The sequence below is a fragment of the Linepithema humile genome, chromosome 1 (assembly GCF_040581485.1).
Source record: "Linepithema humile isolate Giens D197 chromosome 1, Lhum_UNIL_v1.0, whole genome shotgun sequence".
Classification (NCBI taxonomy): Eukaryota; Metazoa; Arthropoda; class Insecta; order Hymenoptera; family Formicidae; genus Linepithema; species Linepithema humile.
Window position 1 is genome coordinate 7,241,674 of NC_090128.1, and position 16,344 is coordinate 7,258,017.

General features: G+C 33.8%; 2 protein-coding genes across 12 annotated transcripts in view; one reads left to right on the top strand and one right to left on the bottom strand.

Moving 5' to 3' along the window:
• The window catches only part of LOC105679718 (uncharacterized), a 143,770-nt gene extending 133,032 nt beyond the window's left edge, over positions 1-10,738 (top strand). For 5 of the 9 annotated variants that reach the window (XM_012379919.2, XM_012379918.2, XM_012379917.2 and 2 more), the window contains 6 exons: positions 4,799-5,108; positions 5,926-6,201; positions 6,363-6,598; positions 7,004-7,270; positions 7,687-7,942; positions 8,390-10,738. In XM_012379919.2, coding sequence (XP_012235342.2) covers positions 4,841-5,108; positions 5,926-6,201; positions 6,363-6,598; positions 7,004-7,270; positions 7,687-7,942; positions 8,390-8,565 — 1,479 coding nt within the window. In that variant the 5' untranslated portion in view covers positions 4,799-4,840 and the 3' untranslated portion in view covers positions 8,566-10,738. Of the gene's footprint in view, positions 1-3,130; positions 3,397-4,780; positions 5,109-5,925; positions 6,202-6,362; positions 6,599-7,003; positions 7,271-7,686; positions 7,943-8,389 lie in introns of those variants that run through there. The other 4 variants (XR_001101885.2, XM_067361203.1, XM_012379923.2 and 1 more) reach the window with 4 other exon arrangements.
• Positions 10,739-12,189: 1,451 nt separating this feature from the next.
• LOC105679723 (arylalkylamine N-acetyltransferase 1-like) lies at positions 12,190-16,165 on the bottom strand. 3 transcript variants are annotated; one of them, XM_012379932.2, is made up of 4 exons: positions 15,942-16,165; positions 15,147-15,423; positions 14,683-14,781; positions 12,190-14,112 (listed from the first exon to the last, which is right to left on the bottom strand). In XM_012379932.2, exons 2-4 carry the CDS (start codon positions 15,405-15,407, stop codon positions 13,729-13,731), a joined length of 744 nt encoding a protein of 247 aa, XP_012235355.2. In that variant the 5' UTR covers positions 15,408-15,423; positions 15,942-16,165; the 3' UTR covers positions 12,190-13,728. The 3 variants fall into 3 exon arrangements, with proteins under 3 accessions (XP_012235355.2, XP_012235354.2, XP_067217352.1); XM_012379931.2 differs by having other exon boundaries at positions 15,147-15,623; positions 15,942-16,164; XM_067361251.1 differs by lacking the exon at positions 15,942-16,165 and having other exon boundaries at positions 15,147-15,906.
• Positions 16,166-16,344: the final 179 nt, after the last annotated feature.

Here is a 16,344-nt window from a genome sequence, read left to right on the forward strand (position 1 = left end):
TTTACAAGAATAAGAATTAGAATTTATCTTTTTTCATATAAGTTTTTTTTTATTATGAGTTATTTCTAATTATCTGCAATAATTGTTAGTAGAAGTTTTCATGAGAGTAAAAAATATGACGAGCTGACGGTACTGATGTCGTTGTAATAAAATACTTGATGAAGTATTATTGCGGCATCTTACGTAGTCTACTTACATCACTTTCAGGTCATTAGAGGTAAAGTTTCTAAATCTGGAGATATACGTGGACGAAAGGGATAATGTGATAATAGCTGGATTAAATAACATTGGAGTACATAGTCGGCAATTCACTACAGCACAGACTTTTACTTATATAAACTTTTGCATCCGATAAACTTTGCGCTTTTTGTTTCTTTAGCCAAGTTATTTCTCCATCGTGAGCTTTGTGTCTGGTAAACCTTGCAAGGCAAAATTGCTTTAGGCAGACTTTTGTTAATACACAGTAGAAGTTATGAAGACTCGGGATTAATCAAAACATAAAGAACAATATGACAATTCTTTCGAAAACTTTGTACGATCAAACGAGGAACGGATTTGTAAACCCGGCGCGTGGGTTATCCGGGTTTCGTAATGAGATCGACCGCACAATATAGAATTGATTAAGTCCGGTTTTCATCCCGAAGCGGATGCGCGGTAATCTCATCGGCATGTAGAACACATTCCAGTGTAATTTGCTTTCGTGGAGCGGTGTAATCTGTGTATGATAGAGTAGCCATTAATTATTTCTATTATTAACCGTATGTACGGTCACGTTGATCTTTTCACGCAAAAATTAAATCTAATAATAACATTGACATATAGTTAATCCGATTGAAAACTTTAGCAAGTTTAACTATTTGGTAAACTACGAAACGTGAAAATGATATTTATAATTGATTTGTTAATTTTAACTTTTTTTTTTCACGTTTGACATTAAACTTTTAAAACATCGACAGATCAAAAATGAGACTGACGTCTAATTAAAATTTCATGAAATATAACTTGAGTAAATAATTAATATCTAGATAAATATCTACATAACAATTAAGATTTTTTTTTATATTTTGAAAAGAGAAATCTTTTTACTGTCTGTGGTTAATTTGTTTAAACATTTAGATTTTTTTGTTATAAATAAATTCTTGAATTTAGAAATGCAAATACTGGGTTTAGTTGAAAATTAAAAGCTTAGAATTTTGCACGCGATACACAATATGGAATGTCTATTGCGTGCAGATCTCTGCCTTTCCATTTCCGAGTCGAGAGACTGAACATACAACTCCTGCCCGATTACTCGACTTTGATCCTGCTACAATTTCCTGACGGACATTTCCTAACGAGTTTTCAGAGTCCGTTGAAGCTTACTGACCTGGCTAGTTAGCCAAGTTTAGGTTTTACATTCATATCAATCGTCTGCGAGTAGCGCGTACATAATGCCACTTACTATATCTTGATGTGACAGACTTGACGGCCTTGTAAATGCAGAAAACAATTAGCATGGAAATGTCTGAAAATTAATGTCGGAATGCATTGTATTTTCATTTTAGACAAACTGTATTCAAATTTCAGTTCTAAAATTCTATTTTAAAATAAGTACAGTTAAATTAATTTATAATTAAATTAAAAGAGAATTTATAATTAAATTAACAGAGATAAAATTTTTAAGAAAGAAAAATAATTGGAAGATATAATTTTGAAAAGAAGAATATAAAATGTACGAATATCTTACTTTATTGGAAATGTTTAATTAGCTATGATTTTATGCCACAACTTCTGATTTTTAATTACCTGTGATCTTTGGTAGAAACTTCGTTGTGAATAATGATGTTTAACTGTGTGATGCCCAGGATTAGAATAGGATCAGAGAAATAATGTAATGTACTTTGTCTGTAACACCACGTCACTCTCAATATTCCGCGACGAATAATTCAGAGTTTTCCTAATTAATTCGAAACGTCAGGGGTAGAGCGTGACTTACATCGTGCATTTTATGCTCATGCGCAAAATTAGGACCGTATATATTGCTAAAAGCACCATCATTTTGTCTCATTTTTCGATGTCATTGTTCTTTCTTTCTGAGCTCTTTATTTCTTGTAAGAAAGAAATCTGAATTTCTCATGAACTGATTTTTTAAAACTACTTCAGAAATTTTCAAATAGTTTTTCATTTATTCAGTTTTTAATACAATTAATAGTTTAACATTGTTAGTGTTTAGTTTAACATAGATATTATAAGAGAAATTTATTTTTGAATTTAATTGTTAAAGCATTTAATGTCGAAAACTTAAATATTCCAATAAACAGTTGAAAAGAATTCTATTTCAAATAAATATGTAATAAAATCAAAAAAATATTTATTTTCTCTGAAACATTTTGCATAGCAAGATGTATCGTATATGCTGTTTATTACTACTGAATTTATATGTGAGTGGACTTCAACTATTTAGATAATCAAATAAACGCTTATTTACGTTCTTTTTATTTTGCTTGTCTAATATAAACACTCAAGCATAAAGAGACTTGATGAAAACAAAAGATATGTCACATATTCACGAACAAATATTTATACATGTATGAATGTATGAATATTCATACGACGTACAAGTGTATAACGTTGCATACATATTGTACACTAATATTATAACTGTGTTTGACTTTGATATTTATTTCTACTGAATCTTCAGACCTACAAATTTTTAATTAATTTTGATAAATTAACTTTAATAAATAAACATTTTTAATTTTGCGAAGTTAATTGAAATTTTAGCGATATTTAATATATTCTTTTGTCCTGCAATTATCGTAAAAGTTATAACGACATGTCATATCGAACATTCTGTTTCACACATACGATATGTCTTTTTAATATAATAATTTGATTAATACAATATAATTACAAAAATTTATTGCATTTGCTGCAGCAACACTAACATTGCGAAAATATACGTGTTAATCGATGTTAAGTTTATTTAGTCTTTATTAATTAAAATTAATATTTTTTAAATATCGAATTCTTTGTTTTTTTTATAATTAAATAAAGAGTTAACTAATATAGATAGATAGATTTTCCGGGGCCCACTTGTTGTCGCCGTTTCCGCCGTCGCATACAGTCCTGGCGACAGCTTGGCGGCGTCGGCGGCGGCGGTGACGGCAGCGGAGGCCGCAACATGAAGAGGCGCTCTCCTCGTCATCCCACGATGGGATGAAGTCGTGGTTTCTGTTGGCTTGTCTTATCGCGTGACGCAACATTCGCGATTAACCTGTGCCGCTTATCGTCATTATCATCGGCTTTAACTTGACCGTCGCAAACGTTTTTGTGAAAGGAACACGACGATCCGGGACATCCGGGATAGACGCTTTCTCTGGCGGTGGGCGGTGGCAGGTTAGGTTTCTATCAAGGGTGAGTCCGCCAATACACACCACACGACGTATAAAAGCGTCGATTCCAACAAAGATCAACTCTGTTGTCTAATTGATTTTTTGTTTCTTCCTAATCAATAGTGATCACGATATAAATAATGAGGGATAACTCGATTAACGCTAATTGACATTAAGCAGTCTTGATAGAAATGGTTCTATAGCTTTTTTGATTACAGACTGCTTTGTTTACGTTCCGTTTTTCTTAACGCGATTTGTACCTTTCTCGCTTTTCTTATCTTTTATTTTCAAAACATTGTAGTTGTGTCTTTTTAAGTGCAGAAGAAGTTTTTTCTTTTATAATGCATAAATTGTTGTGGTTGTCAATCGTTAGACTCGAACTTGCTTTGATTATTTGCAAGTGAATAGAACATATATAAGAAAACAAGCCTTAAGAGGCGCAGGAAGAAAAGATTTTTCTTTTCACTCACTCATTTAATCGCATGATTTGCTTAAACGCAGTAATGATTAACTTGCAATTTCATTCATTGTACTCGTAGACGCATTGGCACGTCGAGACCGATTGTTGCCCGTGATAAGGGCGAGGTTCGCAGAATGCTGTGATACAGGATCGTAGCTAGAAATTTATTTTAGCAAGCGCAAGTATATTTTTCATTTAAAAAAAATTTTTTTTAAATAAGATGTATGTACATATGTAATCAATATTGGAAATATTTTTTGTTGCTGTAATAACTACTTGTTATCGAAATTGATAATTGTTATTCTAGTAATTTTTAAAATATTGTTAGATTGAAACAGAAGATAAATTATTCATATATTTTAAACATTTTCTTTAGTTGCGTACGCTTAAGAATGCTTGCTTCCATTTCACTTCGAGCACAATTGAGCGCTTTTCGTCGTAGCCGTGAGAATTAATGCTCTTAGTACCTATGTGTTATACATCATCCATTTTCAATTCCACATATCCCAAACTATTAGTAAGGCTAGGTTTCATATTCATATATTATGAATGCAATCAGACTAATGTAATTGTCTAATTTTTAATTTATGACACTAGATATTTGCACAATGATTGAATTTATGGAATTTATTTGACATATAAGAAAATATAATCTGTGTGATTATTTCTTTACATTGTTAAATGAATTTAAGTCAATGTAGATTATAATATCACAAAATTTACGAGTTATTTTACTATTTATCGATAAAATAACGTTACATTTATAGCAGTAGCTAATTTTATATCCACGCGATGGTATAAATAGATAATAGATGAGAAACCGAAATCATTTAAGTTACACAAAATGAAACAAATGAGGCTGTTTAATCTGATGAGACTTGGCATATTTTTTGCGACAAATTTATGCGCATTGTAAATGTACTGTCGTGTAAAATAAAGAGCCAAGGCATTCTTGTTTTGATAGAGCAACGAAAAAGCCGCCAAGCTGGCGAGCCTATCGAGTTGCATGTCGACGATGATGGACGACGACGAGCAGGAGGAGCTCCGCTGCACCGGCAGCGACGTCGAGATCGAGGAGTACACCGACACCGAGGAATCGCCATATGTCGCTTATCAGGCCAGCAGCGATAAGCTGTTCGATACCGATCGCGAGAACTGGCAGAAGCTCCGTTTCCTGGCTACCCTCGTGTCCGTCGCGGTATCAGTTACCGTTCTCGTTATCAGCTATCCGCTTTATCTCGAGAGCGTCAGTGCTGTTTCCAGTGCTTACACAGGTAGAAACACAGGCATACACGCGCACACACATATGCATATACAATTTATTCGGCACAGGTAATAGTGAGTATCAGTGAAGGCAGCGCGTGCGAGCGCAGTATCCAAATTAATGTATAATGCGCGCTCGAATTCGACCTGATGTTTCCCATGATTTCGGGATTTTGAGATTAGGAATCTCGAGCATCAATCGCAGGATCGCGATTACTGCAAACAATTTATTTATATCCATGAGCGTTTGCCATATGCTATGATATACTTATATATCATAGAGCTCTCGCACTCGTCACTTCCAAAATTATAGTTTGCGCTGTAATATCTCGCGTAAAAAAAGCAACTGAGTTATGCGAAACACTCGGCTCTGTAATAACCCAAGCTCAATATTTAAACCGCGCGATTATATATATACACACACCAAAAACTGCGAGGTGAAATATTCAATATGTATAACGAAAGCTGTGAAGCAAAATATTTAAAACGATTACTTTGCTTGCTCTTTTCTGGACTCAATATTTTTTATTTTTAGTATTTAAATTTGCTAGCAATCAATTATTTTTTTATATCGACTAAAACACAAAAATATTCTAGCCTCGCATTATTCATTCGAATTATTCTTATTCGGATAAGTCCTATCGGATTTTATTTAACTAAAATAAAATTTTTTAATACTAAATTATCAAAATTAGATGGTAAACTTTATTAATACTCGTGATCAAATTAACTTCATAAGAAAAATACCGTTTCGCGTTTTTTCTGCTTTTAACTCGTAATGATTTATGATGCCTTTCAACGGTTCGTATGTTTTCGCAAATCTCGCAGGACTCCTTTTCACTGCTTTATGCTCCGCCTGCATTTTGGGGATAATGTACTTCGTTGCGGATAGAGTGTCGCCGCCACCACCACTAATACCGAACAGCATGCGAGTAAGGATACCCCGCTGCGGTTTGATCAAAATAAGCACTCTCTACGCCCTCTCAGGAGTCCTGATTACTCTGTCCCTCGATCGGAACAGAGTACTATGTCACTTACAGGATCCGATAAAAGGTGTCGTTCTCGTCTTCTCTCTCGTCTACTACTTCTTCTTTTGTCGAAAAAGTGAGTTAAATATTACAGTTAAGTGTTAAATGTTGCGTGTAGTTTTGTAAGCTTCAAATAGTTATTATAACAAACAAAATATTTGTACGCTCGTGTAGTAGTCATAAAAGTTTCATTACATTGTAAGAAACGATCGAGCGTAGTCCCTTGAATGTTTTCAGTGATGAGTCTGCAGCGAATATTCTCAAGCACGACTATAATAGTGGGTTTGTTCATAAGCGTTGATTATGGTCTCTGCGACGAGTTCCGTTGTCGGGGAAGAGAGGTTTCCTCGCATACAACAGCAGCTATGAGGGGAACCTGGGGTGTCCGGGCAATTTGGACTTTCGTTTACGTGGGCGCTCTCGCCGCCTTCGCCATGTTCTTCACTATGCTCGAACGGCATTACACTACCGGGGTAATTTTACCATCGATATTTTCACAAATTGAAATCCGTTTGCAATATCCGTGGAATTTTTATACATGCATTCACGAAATTTTTATTAAAACTTGTCGCGCAAAAATTTGTAATTTTGATTCTAATTAATGAAAACTAGAATTTAAATTAATTTAAAAAATGAAGGATATGTTTTAGTAAAAGATTTATTCGTTATTTATGTTTCGTAAAAAAATTGTCGATTATCATATATTTTTTCTGCAATAAACGATATAGAAAATTCTCTCTTTTTTTCTTTTTTAAAATTGGACGGATTATTGTTTTATTTGACGGATTTGTTTTTCGATCGATGTGGATTTTCGTATCCATTTTCCGAACGACTAACATTTATTGAAGCGAGTGACGTCTGCGATCTCTCGCTTTCAGCAGCAAAATGTGTGCCAGATGTTGACGACGCAACACAATTCTTTCCTCTACACGGTGTCGCGTTTGGTGTCTTCTCGCGATATTCGTCGTCGTGGCTCCGAAGAAGAAGGTGGTCGGTTGCTGCACGTGACTGATCCGGATCCCACGATAAAGCCGAAAAGCTACCCTAAGCCGCCGGTGATGCAAACCCTCTTTTACATACACGTCATTGCATTCTTTGCCATCCTGACGCTTTGCTGGCTCGACACATTGCCGGGCATCGGCAGGGTGAGTGACGTAAAACAAAAACACATTTGATCGTCAATGATAAATCAAACTTTCCTTAGTTTTAAAGGCCTTTGTGACAGAAATTTTTAATTTGTGACATTTTAAGTTTAAAAACAATTTTATAGATAGAAATTGACTCTTACAAATTAAGATTGTGTTACAGACTCGACTGAGAATTAAGTCTTGAATTTTGTATGTCGCTAAAATTGTCTCAATTATGGAAAGTCGAGCGCAAAAAATCCGTTTTGTTATTGTATAGTAATGTCATGCTAATTGTGAAACATTTTAAGAACACCTGTAACAAATCGATATCGGTTTTTTGTTCTATAGTGAACTTGCAGTAATTTTTAAAGAACTTTAGTCTGCCGGATTCTTTACTTCATCGAAAGATAATGGTTTTTTAAATGTCGTTCTAGGGTTTGTCGCCTGTAGAATTGTATCGTACCGTCGAGCATGGACTGATGTGCCACTTTAAAGGCGGTAAACTATGCTCGAACGTGTCCAGCCACGGATGGATTTTTCTATTCGCTTACGTCGTCTTCTCGATCTCAATTCTCAACTTTCTGTCGTTGTGCGAAAGCGCGGTGTTCAGTGTGGCCACTGCGACTGTCTCTCTTCCACTGTCTGGTATTTGGTGGAGTATTTACAGAATGGACATCGGTTTACACGGGGGTAAATATTTAGTGCATGAGGTGTTGTCATAATTGTTTCGATCTACAGAAACTTGTTTTGTTAAATTTTAATGTAAATGCTAAAGACAGATGGATGATTTTGTAAATATAGAGAATTTTGGGCAGGATTGACGAAAATATATTTTTTAAATTTATAAATTTCTAACTTCTTAAATTAAATGTTTCACGTAAGTTCTTTAATTTGATTGATATTATGTCTAGATATCGTACAAGTTACAAATTATCCGCTTATAATTATTTAGGGATTTGTAACATCTGAATCTTTAATTTCAAGGCAGAATATTTTATTTTATTATAAACTCATTTATAGTTATGAATTTCTTAGCACGACAATCGCGCATGCCAACTTCTCAGATTTTACTATAATTTAACGGCTAATAAATCTAACCATAATTACAAGCTATTTCTAAAGGAAACATTGAAACAGGTTTCATCTCCTGGTCGCCAGGAGTGACGGGCGAGTTGATCTGCGCCTTACTTGGTCTTCCCGTTGTACTGCTTGGTCTGGGTCTACTTGTCAGATCGCACTTCAGGGACACTCAACTTCCTTACCAGATCATTCAGCCACCAGATATCCAGCCTCACGAGGCCTGCCACAGATGAATTTCTTTGTAGCATCTAGCTTGACCTTGCGACAAAGTGCATACCACACGCGGTGATCCAAATGGAAATTAATTCTGATCGATTCGATCGAAGCGACGAATGTATTGTTGGTTTTCATCGAATCAATCGGAACGAATGACGTAATAAGACAGATTTTACCGAGCCAGAATAATGTTATTGTTGTACACTTGACAGATATATTTTGTCGATTGTTCCCAGACTACACCAATGTTCTTCCTTTGATCGCGAGGTCACCAAGGTAAAACAAGATTCTCGATTCGACCGTACGTACGTTTTATCGATTGACATGCAAATTTGCATATATGTTGACAGATAATTGACTTTTTACCAATATCAGTTAATCCCGATTTGATTTTTTTTTTCAGAAATATGATTAGAAAAATGTAAAAAATTTAGTTAATTCTTTTATCAGCAAAATTAATTTTTTTAGGACAATTTTTTATTATATTTTTCAGTTAATTAAATAATATTTAATTTTGATGTATAGATTAATTGTTACTATTATTTGATTGGGATTAATTAATTCAAGAATTGAGTTAAAATTAGAATTAACTGATATTGGTAAAAAGTCGGTCAAAAGTTTCCGCACGGCATTATTGCGTTAAATGCAATTTATGCACGCTTGCCTGTAAAATTCTCTTTTCCAAACACGGAGAAACGAATTTGCGGCGCGCGCGCGCATTTGTGATAAGAAAATGAGTGCCAATATATCGGTAACCCCTTCTACGAGAAGAAAAAGCGTGAAATAGTGCGTGGGGAAGAAAGGAGAAAGCGATCAATTTTTCCTACATATTTGCCAAATATGAACGTCCGCGCGTCATCATGTACGCGAAAACGTTATAGCCAATTTATATTTTATTTTGATAACGAGATGTTTTATATATTTTCGAAGAAGTTCAAATCTCACGTGTTAAAAACTGGGTAGAAGAGTAAAAATGCGCGGAAAGTACTTTTTTAGCTGCAGATCTGCGCGCACAGGAGCTTTCGAGCTAAGGAGATTTTATTCTGACTTAATTTCCAAAATCTATTACATGGAAAATAAAAATTGGAAGTGAGATATATTTATGTGATCATTTTTGAAAGTATTAATTAATAGATGTTATATATATATGTGTAATCACTCGATTAAAATTGTTATAAACTTATCATCACGAGAGTTGTCATAATTCTTGAAACATGTACGTTTATTTTTTTAGAAATAAGTAACACTTGGGGAAAAAACGTTGAAAAATAGAGATCTCATTATAAAATAATGAATAGATATATAAAGCTGCTATTGCAATTTAATCGAAGTTAATTAAATTTGAATGGACATTTTTGGTCGGCCAATCAAGTAGTTAATTGTTATTGACATGTTATTAAATGATTCATAGGAGTTCATTATAAATATTATTACCGCAATTTTGCCAAATAGTCACAATATGCGAATATGTGAGAATGAAAACGGAGACTCGTTTAATGAAGTAAAATTGTCGGAAGTTGAATCGCGCGCGCGCGCGCGAGAGCTTAGTTTCGATTCATAATTGTTTCGAGTCAGGCTCTAACCATTGTTACAGTCCTGTGCGCGCAAATTACAATAGTAGCATACTTTGTCAAAGATAAAAACTTGTGAGAGTACAGTATTATACTTGCTACCAGTTTGCAGTTTCCACGTTGGAAATATTAAAGTAATAAGCGAGTGACTGAGATACGTGCGCACGCGTGCGTGTATATGTGTGTGATATCTCTCTACACGACGTTCCATTAACGATAGACGTTACTCTATCAAGTAACTTCAGCGCACAAATTGTTTCAAACTAGTGTCCTGGTCGTGCGCGGTTAACAACGTTTGTCTTGCTAACGTATAAAATTCCATCGCGGGCGGATGAAAGTTTTGGAATAATTAACTAGCCCATTCACGCGCTGTTAGCAAAAAGTCCCGTCAAGACGTATCTTCCTCTCGCTGATCTGAGTGCCAATTAAGTTTCTTGATATATTTCTTCGCCCATCTTACAAAGAATAATTTTTTTATAGCTACATATTTTTACGTACATAATAAGTATAATTAAAATTATGTGATTATATGTTTATATTACGAATTTTTTACATGTTACTTTTGTCGTTGTGAGGTTTTATATTTGTTGAAGTTTCACGTATTATTTATAAAATTTATTGTTTTTATTTATTTTCCACTATCGACTCTTTACCCCGACTTTGTATACTCCTTCTTCTTCCCGGAGAATAAAAAATACAAAAAAAAATCAAACTTCTCTAACAGAACAAAAAGAAATCAAAAGTTCAAAAATGGCTCAGAGTAATCTCAGAATGAACGAAAAAGATTATTAGTGCCAAAACTCACGAGTCTCAAGCGGCTCGGTTTAAGCTAAGTATTCACGCATTTGCATAGTGGTCGCGTTACTATTTCGAAATAATAATAATAACAATGATAATAATAGTAATAATACGTAATGTCGTTGTTTATGTAATGTGTCAGATCGATGCGCGGTATAGTTCGTTGACACCGAATTCAGGCTGTAACTTAATTAGATCATAAGTCAGAGGGAATTATTAACTTTGTTGGAAGTGTGTCAATATCGTATTCTATATTGGAAAGAAAACAGCTATACGTCCACATTTTTTACAATAACAGTGATAGCGAGGCGTTTTAAGGGAAAGTAACTAATTAACGGCTGAGTGCAACGATAATAAAATTAGTACGCCACTCTCGTTGTTGCAGTCAGTAACTTCGCCAATAAATTGTCTACCGCTGAATGTTGTAGTAGTAGTCTTCGTAATGAAGTTGAATATACTCTTGTGCTGTTTATCACATATATATATTATTAAAGTACTTAAAGGATTTGGCGCAGGGAAAAAGAACAAGTTTTACGAAGTTTTTTTACGAAAGACAACCGATTTTCAAATTCTTTTTTAGCAATAAAGATAACACACATGAGTAATCTATTAATTATATTTTAATTTTTAACTAAAGCGACACAACACATCTAATATTGAATCTAATTCTTAGTTTGTTCTCGTGTAGTTATGCTTTTTCTACAATGAAAAAGAAAAATGTGATTTTCGTAAAATTTGGACTTGATTCCTTGGAGCACTAGAATCCTCAATTTTAACCGTGTACAAGGACAAGTTTTTCCTGCATATACTTTTGACATATATATATTTGTTAATTCTGAGATACGGATATGTGGAGTGTAGTATATAGAAGTATGATAATTCATTTATAGGTGCCAATATACGCGCTGTGCACAGTTAATGTATCGTATATACATATAGCCAAGAGTTCAGATGAAGGAATTGAAAATGCAATTTGAAAAATTGCTAGACTCGCCTTGTTTGTTTTCATTTAATTCCGATAATAAGATTGGAATTTAATCAGTTGCATATTTGACTCTCAAAATACTTAAACATTGAACTACAATAACTGAGTTATATTAACTTCGTCAAAAGATTTTGCATAAATGAAATTGAAAATATGCTCAACCGGTTTTGCAATAAATATTACTTTCCATTTTTAGGTATTTTATTGTGATGTATGCAAATCTGTCTCATCAGTTTTTGCTCTTGTTTGCATTAACTGCGGTTCTCAAAATATTAGGTGAAACTGGCTAGATGTAAGGAATTGGAACCGAAATGGTTGTAATTTATTTTGTACAATACATTATCACCAGATAATGCGTGCTTGAATTTTACGCTTAAATTATAGCACATCTGGCTGGTTTTTATCCAATTTTTTATAAGCTACGAAAATTCTCGTATTATATTTTTAATTTTTTTTATACGAAAAAGATAGAACGAAATGTGCGTTCTACTTTCCAGAAAAAGATTGGAATATTTACAATACAAATGTTTGTGGTTAAATGTTTGCTAATAATGGCAGTGAGATAGACAGAATATATAATTTTTATAAGATTTGTGCCGTAGCGTTTTGCTAAATGCGTAGCATTTTTTTTTTATAACTTGTATTTGTATAAACGAGGATTTTCGTAAGAGGATTAACATTTATATAATCATGTATAAATGTTATGTGCCAAGCGCCATATTAAATAAATTAAGAAATATAAAGTTTTCGCCGATAATGTCAGAATGAGTGCGGGCGACCGCGTCTCGTATTGCATTTTCTTCAGATCTCGACGCTTTAACGATTTTACTAAATGTTATACACTGGGTGTCTTCCCGATAACGCATCGCGCAAAGTTCCAATCGTGGCGTCTTTGAAGAACAAATACGCGCGATATTCATATTGATAGTAGTTATTAGTAGCTTCTCGAATATACGGAGATGTGTGAATATTATAAGCAATAGATTTATCATCCTCATACAATGATTCCGTCGTCGTCTGTCATAAACATCAATATTCGCGAAGCTGCAGAAGCAACATTACTCGTACCGTCTTTTGTGGCTTTATTGAAGTATCTTTCGGCGTAATTGCGATAATTAATACGAATCAAATCGAGATGTTGTGCATTATTAAGAATAATATACATTATTTGTCGTTCAATATTTCGCTTGGAGTTAGTTAAAATTGCATAAGTTCACGAAAAATGATATGAAATGAAAACGCAGCTTCGCTCTAAATTTTGATGCTATCCCCACGCATCATCGTCGTAAGCGTTTCATGATTATCGTAATTAAATGTATTACTATACATATATATACTTATATAAAAAAATTATTGTTACATCATTTTCCCTTTCCAAAAAATTTCTCGGCTACAATTATCCTTATTGCGTCAGCTAATAATAAATAATTTGGTTCATTATAAATTGTTTTCTGTCTGTATTATAATTCACAGTTAATCTGTCAAAGAATAGACGATATTCTCGAAATTATAATTAGAACCAATTAATAACGATAAAATATAATTTTAAACATTTTTTAACAATTTAAAAGGCAGTGTAAACCAACTAGTGGTTTTAGTTTTTTATTCTTTTGCATAAATATAAATATTTTATAATTTAACATTATTAATTTTCTTTTTTACTATGATAGTATTATATATTATATTACTATGCCGTAAATTATTATTATGGCACATAATACTATTACTTGAAATACTGTTTTTTCCTCAGAGCAAATGTTGGAAACTTAATTTTTAATTTTGATATAAAATTCAACAGTTTCATCTACGTAAAATCCAAATAGAAATCACCAAAGCGTGCGAGCGACAAATCTGACCGTCTTATGCATTTGATTTATCCTTTCCGACATTTTTTTGCCACCGCGTATATAGTCTTCGTATCGCGTCTCTGCAAGAATCTCGAAATCTAGTTTTTCCATGATTCGTTGACTATAAACCGACGCGGCGACAGCGAAAGCCACTTCTGGCCGCACATGTTCGTTGACAATTTCGTCAGCGATACAAATCTGCTTTAACTTCCTTGCGTGTAATTCACGTGCAACTTCGAGGCTCTTTTCCGTGATTTCTAAGCCGATTCCGCGACTCTGACATCGCGGATGCGTGCCTATGTAGAAAATCTCCATGGCAGCTTGCGCATTGTACTTTTGGAAAATGTCCACTCTCGATTCCATCTAAAAACAAAAATGTAAAATTTAGTGCTCTTGACGAACGACAAATTTGTTTTTTAAAATTAGATTACAAATTATTATTTAACAGAATAATTTATTTAATTAATTTATAATTAATCAATAAACTTTTTATGTAATTATGCACTCGAAACATTTCTATTCGATCTTAAAATTTTATTTTAAGAAATTATGTTTTGTCATTTAGCGTTTTTTTATCATAGAATTCCTATCTTATCCATAATTTTCCTCATAGAAATTTGTTATCTTAAGAAAGAAGGATATTTCTTCTCAGAATTTTGTGTAAATCTTAAAAGATGCTCAAATAAATATAATTGATAATGTGATAAGATAAAATCACTTGGTGCAGGAAAATAATTTATGTGACATAAGCAAAGTTTAGTAAACGAAGAAATATGCGAAGATTAATTAATAGTACGCGTATGAAATTGCGACAGCTACAAAGCCCATCGTTATTTGCGAAAGAATTTTAAAATCTTGAAAGAAACTAGAGCGCTCGTATTGACACTGTTGATTGCAGCATGTATAGAATGATGATATAACTAACGAACTCACTTCGTCAAGGAAATCAATCAGATCTCGGCAGGAGCGGTATTTGATGTTATTTTCTATAAAAAGTGCCAAGGAATCCGTTTCTTTTGGCTTATGAGAGTCCTGAAAATATAAATATTGCGTGCAAATATTATTAATAACAAATCATTTTTTTTATTCTGGCAATGATCTTTAATATTCCGCGTATATCAAATGATGAAACACGCAATTAACAAAAAAGTGATTAAAAATAATGCAATTATTTACAGCTAAAAAAATGTTAAAAAATAATTCTCTCTAATTTAATTAAACTCGACAAGTTATTGCGCATCATACAATTTATCAGTCAACGATATAGATATGATGTTTGAAATGTCGGAAATACAATCGAAAGCGGAGCATTGATTTTTCGATAACATCGAAATGTGCGCGACACTAATTAACACTAGTCGGACACCGAATTTCCGGTGTAAAAACATTGTACTTGCGTGTAACTTGTTGAATGCCACAGCGACAACGCGGTCCGATCGATCAACCGCAATCACCGTGCATCCGTCTTTAATGACTTCCCTGAAGACCAACTGCATTTCTTCGGGTGCACCGGGATCCTCGAACATACCCATACCGATCGCGATGCACTCCTGGCGCATTGATTGCCGCTGCACATCCAGGGCTTCCTCAATCCTGTCCTTGCCGAGGATACTAAATTCGATGGTACCCGTGCGATTGGTGCCGAGACAAACAGACATAGTGTTGTCCTGTCGTCTGGAAGAAACGCTATGGTATTGCTATAGCTGATCGATACACGGCCGAGTTTACACTTGTCTTGCGCATCCCGTTCCGGTTTTTCGAAGATTGCCTCCCATATTGAATTTAACAGCAAGCGCAGTCTGGGTTGATAAATTTTATTGCGCGTAAATTTTTCTAACAGCTATTACGCATATCTCGAAACTGGTGATTGTCGGCTAAAAATATGTATTGCAAGTTTGTAGTTAAAGTATTATTTGGAACAAATATTTAACACACAAAAATATTTAGCAATTAATATTTCACGAATTATTTTGTGCAATACTTCAAATGCCAACACAAACTTGTGCGTTCACGAAGCACACATGTATCTAAAATTTCAAGCGTATACAAGTTCTTTTTTTATATATCTACATTGATAATCTGCAGAAAATAGTTTTTGATTATAGTTTTGTATTATAGTCGGAGCGCGAAAAAACGAAGATAAAATTTCACTTTAAAACATGAAAAACGAACGAAGAATACTGCGATCTTACCGAGTTGATTCGCGACCTGTTTTCTGTCGGTAGGATGCAGACACATGCTATCTATATGCGTGCGGAGTTGTCAGGATTGCAATAAAAATTACATCCCCATTATACACATTTTGCTTGATTACGGGCACTATCATAACGTCATTTGATAACACACACATATGCGCAACTATCGAGGAAATCGCCTTGGTTTCATCGTTATCGCCAGTAGATCTCGCGAGTTTTTCGTAAAGACGGAAATGAGTGATGTGATATGTAATTAGAATAAAGTAAAATGATATAACACCGTTTAAGTCGTTATAAATATTGACACAATATTATATTAATTGTGCAAGTAATTATAAATGAATCGACTTGTCTAATATTTAATTTATTAATTATCTAGTTAAAGAGGAAGCATGATATA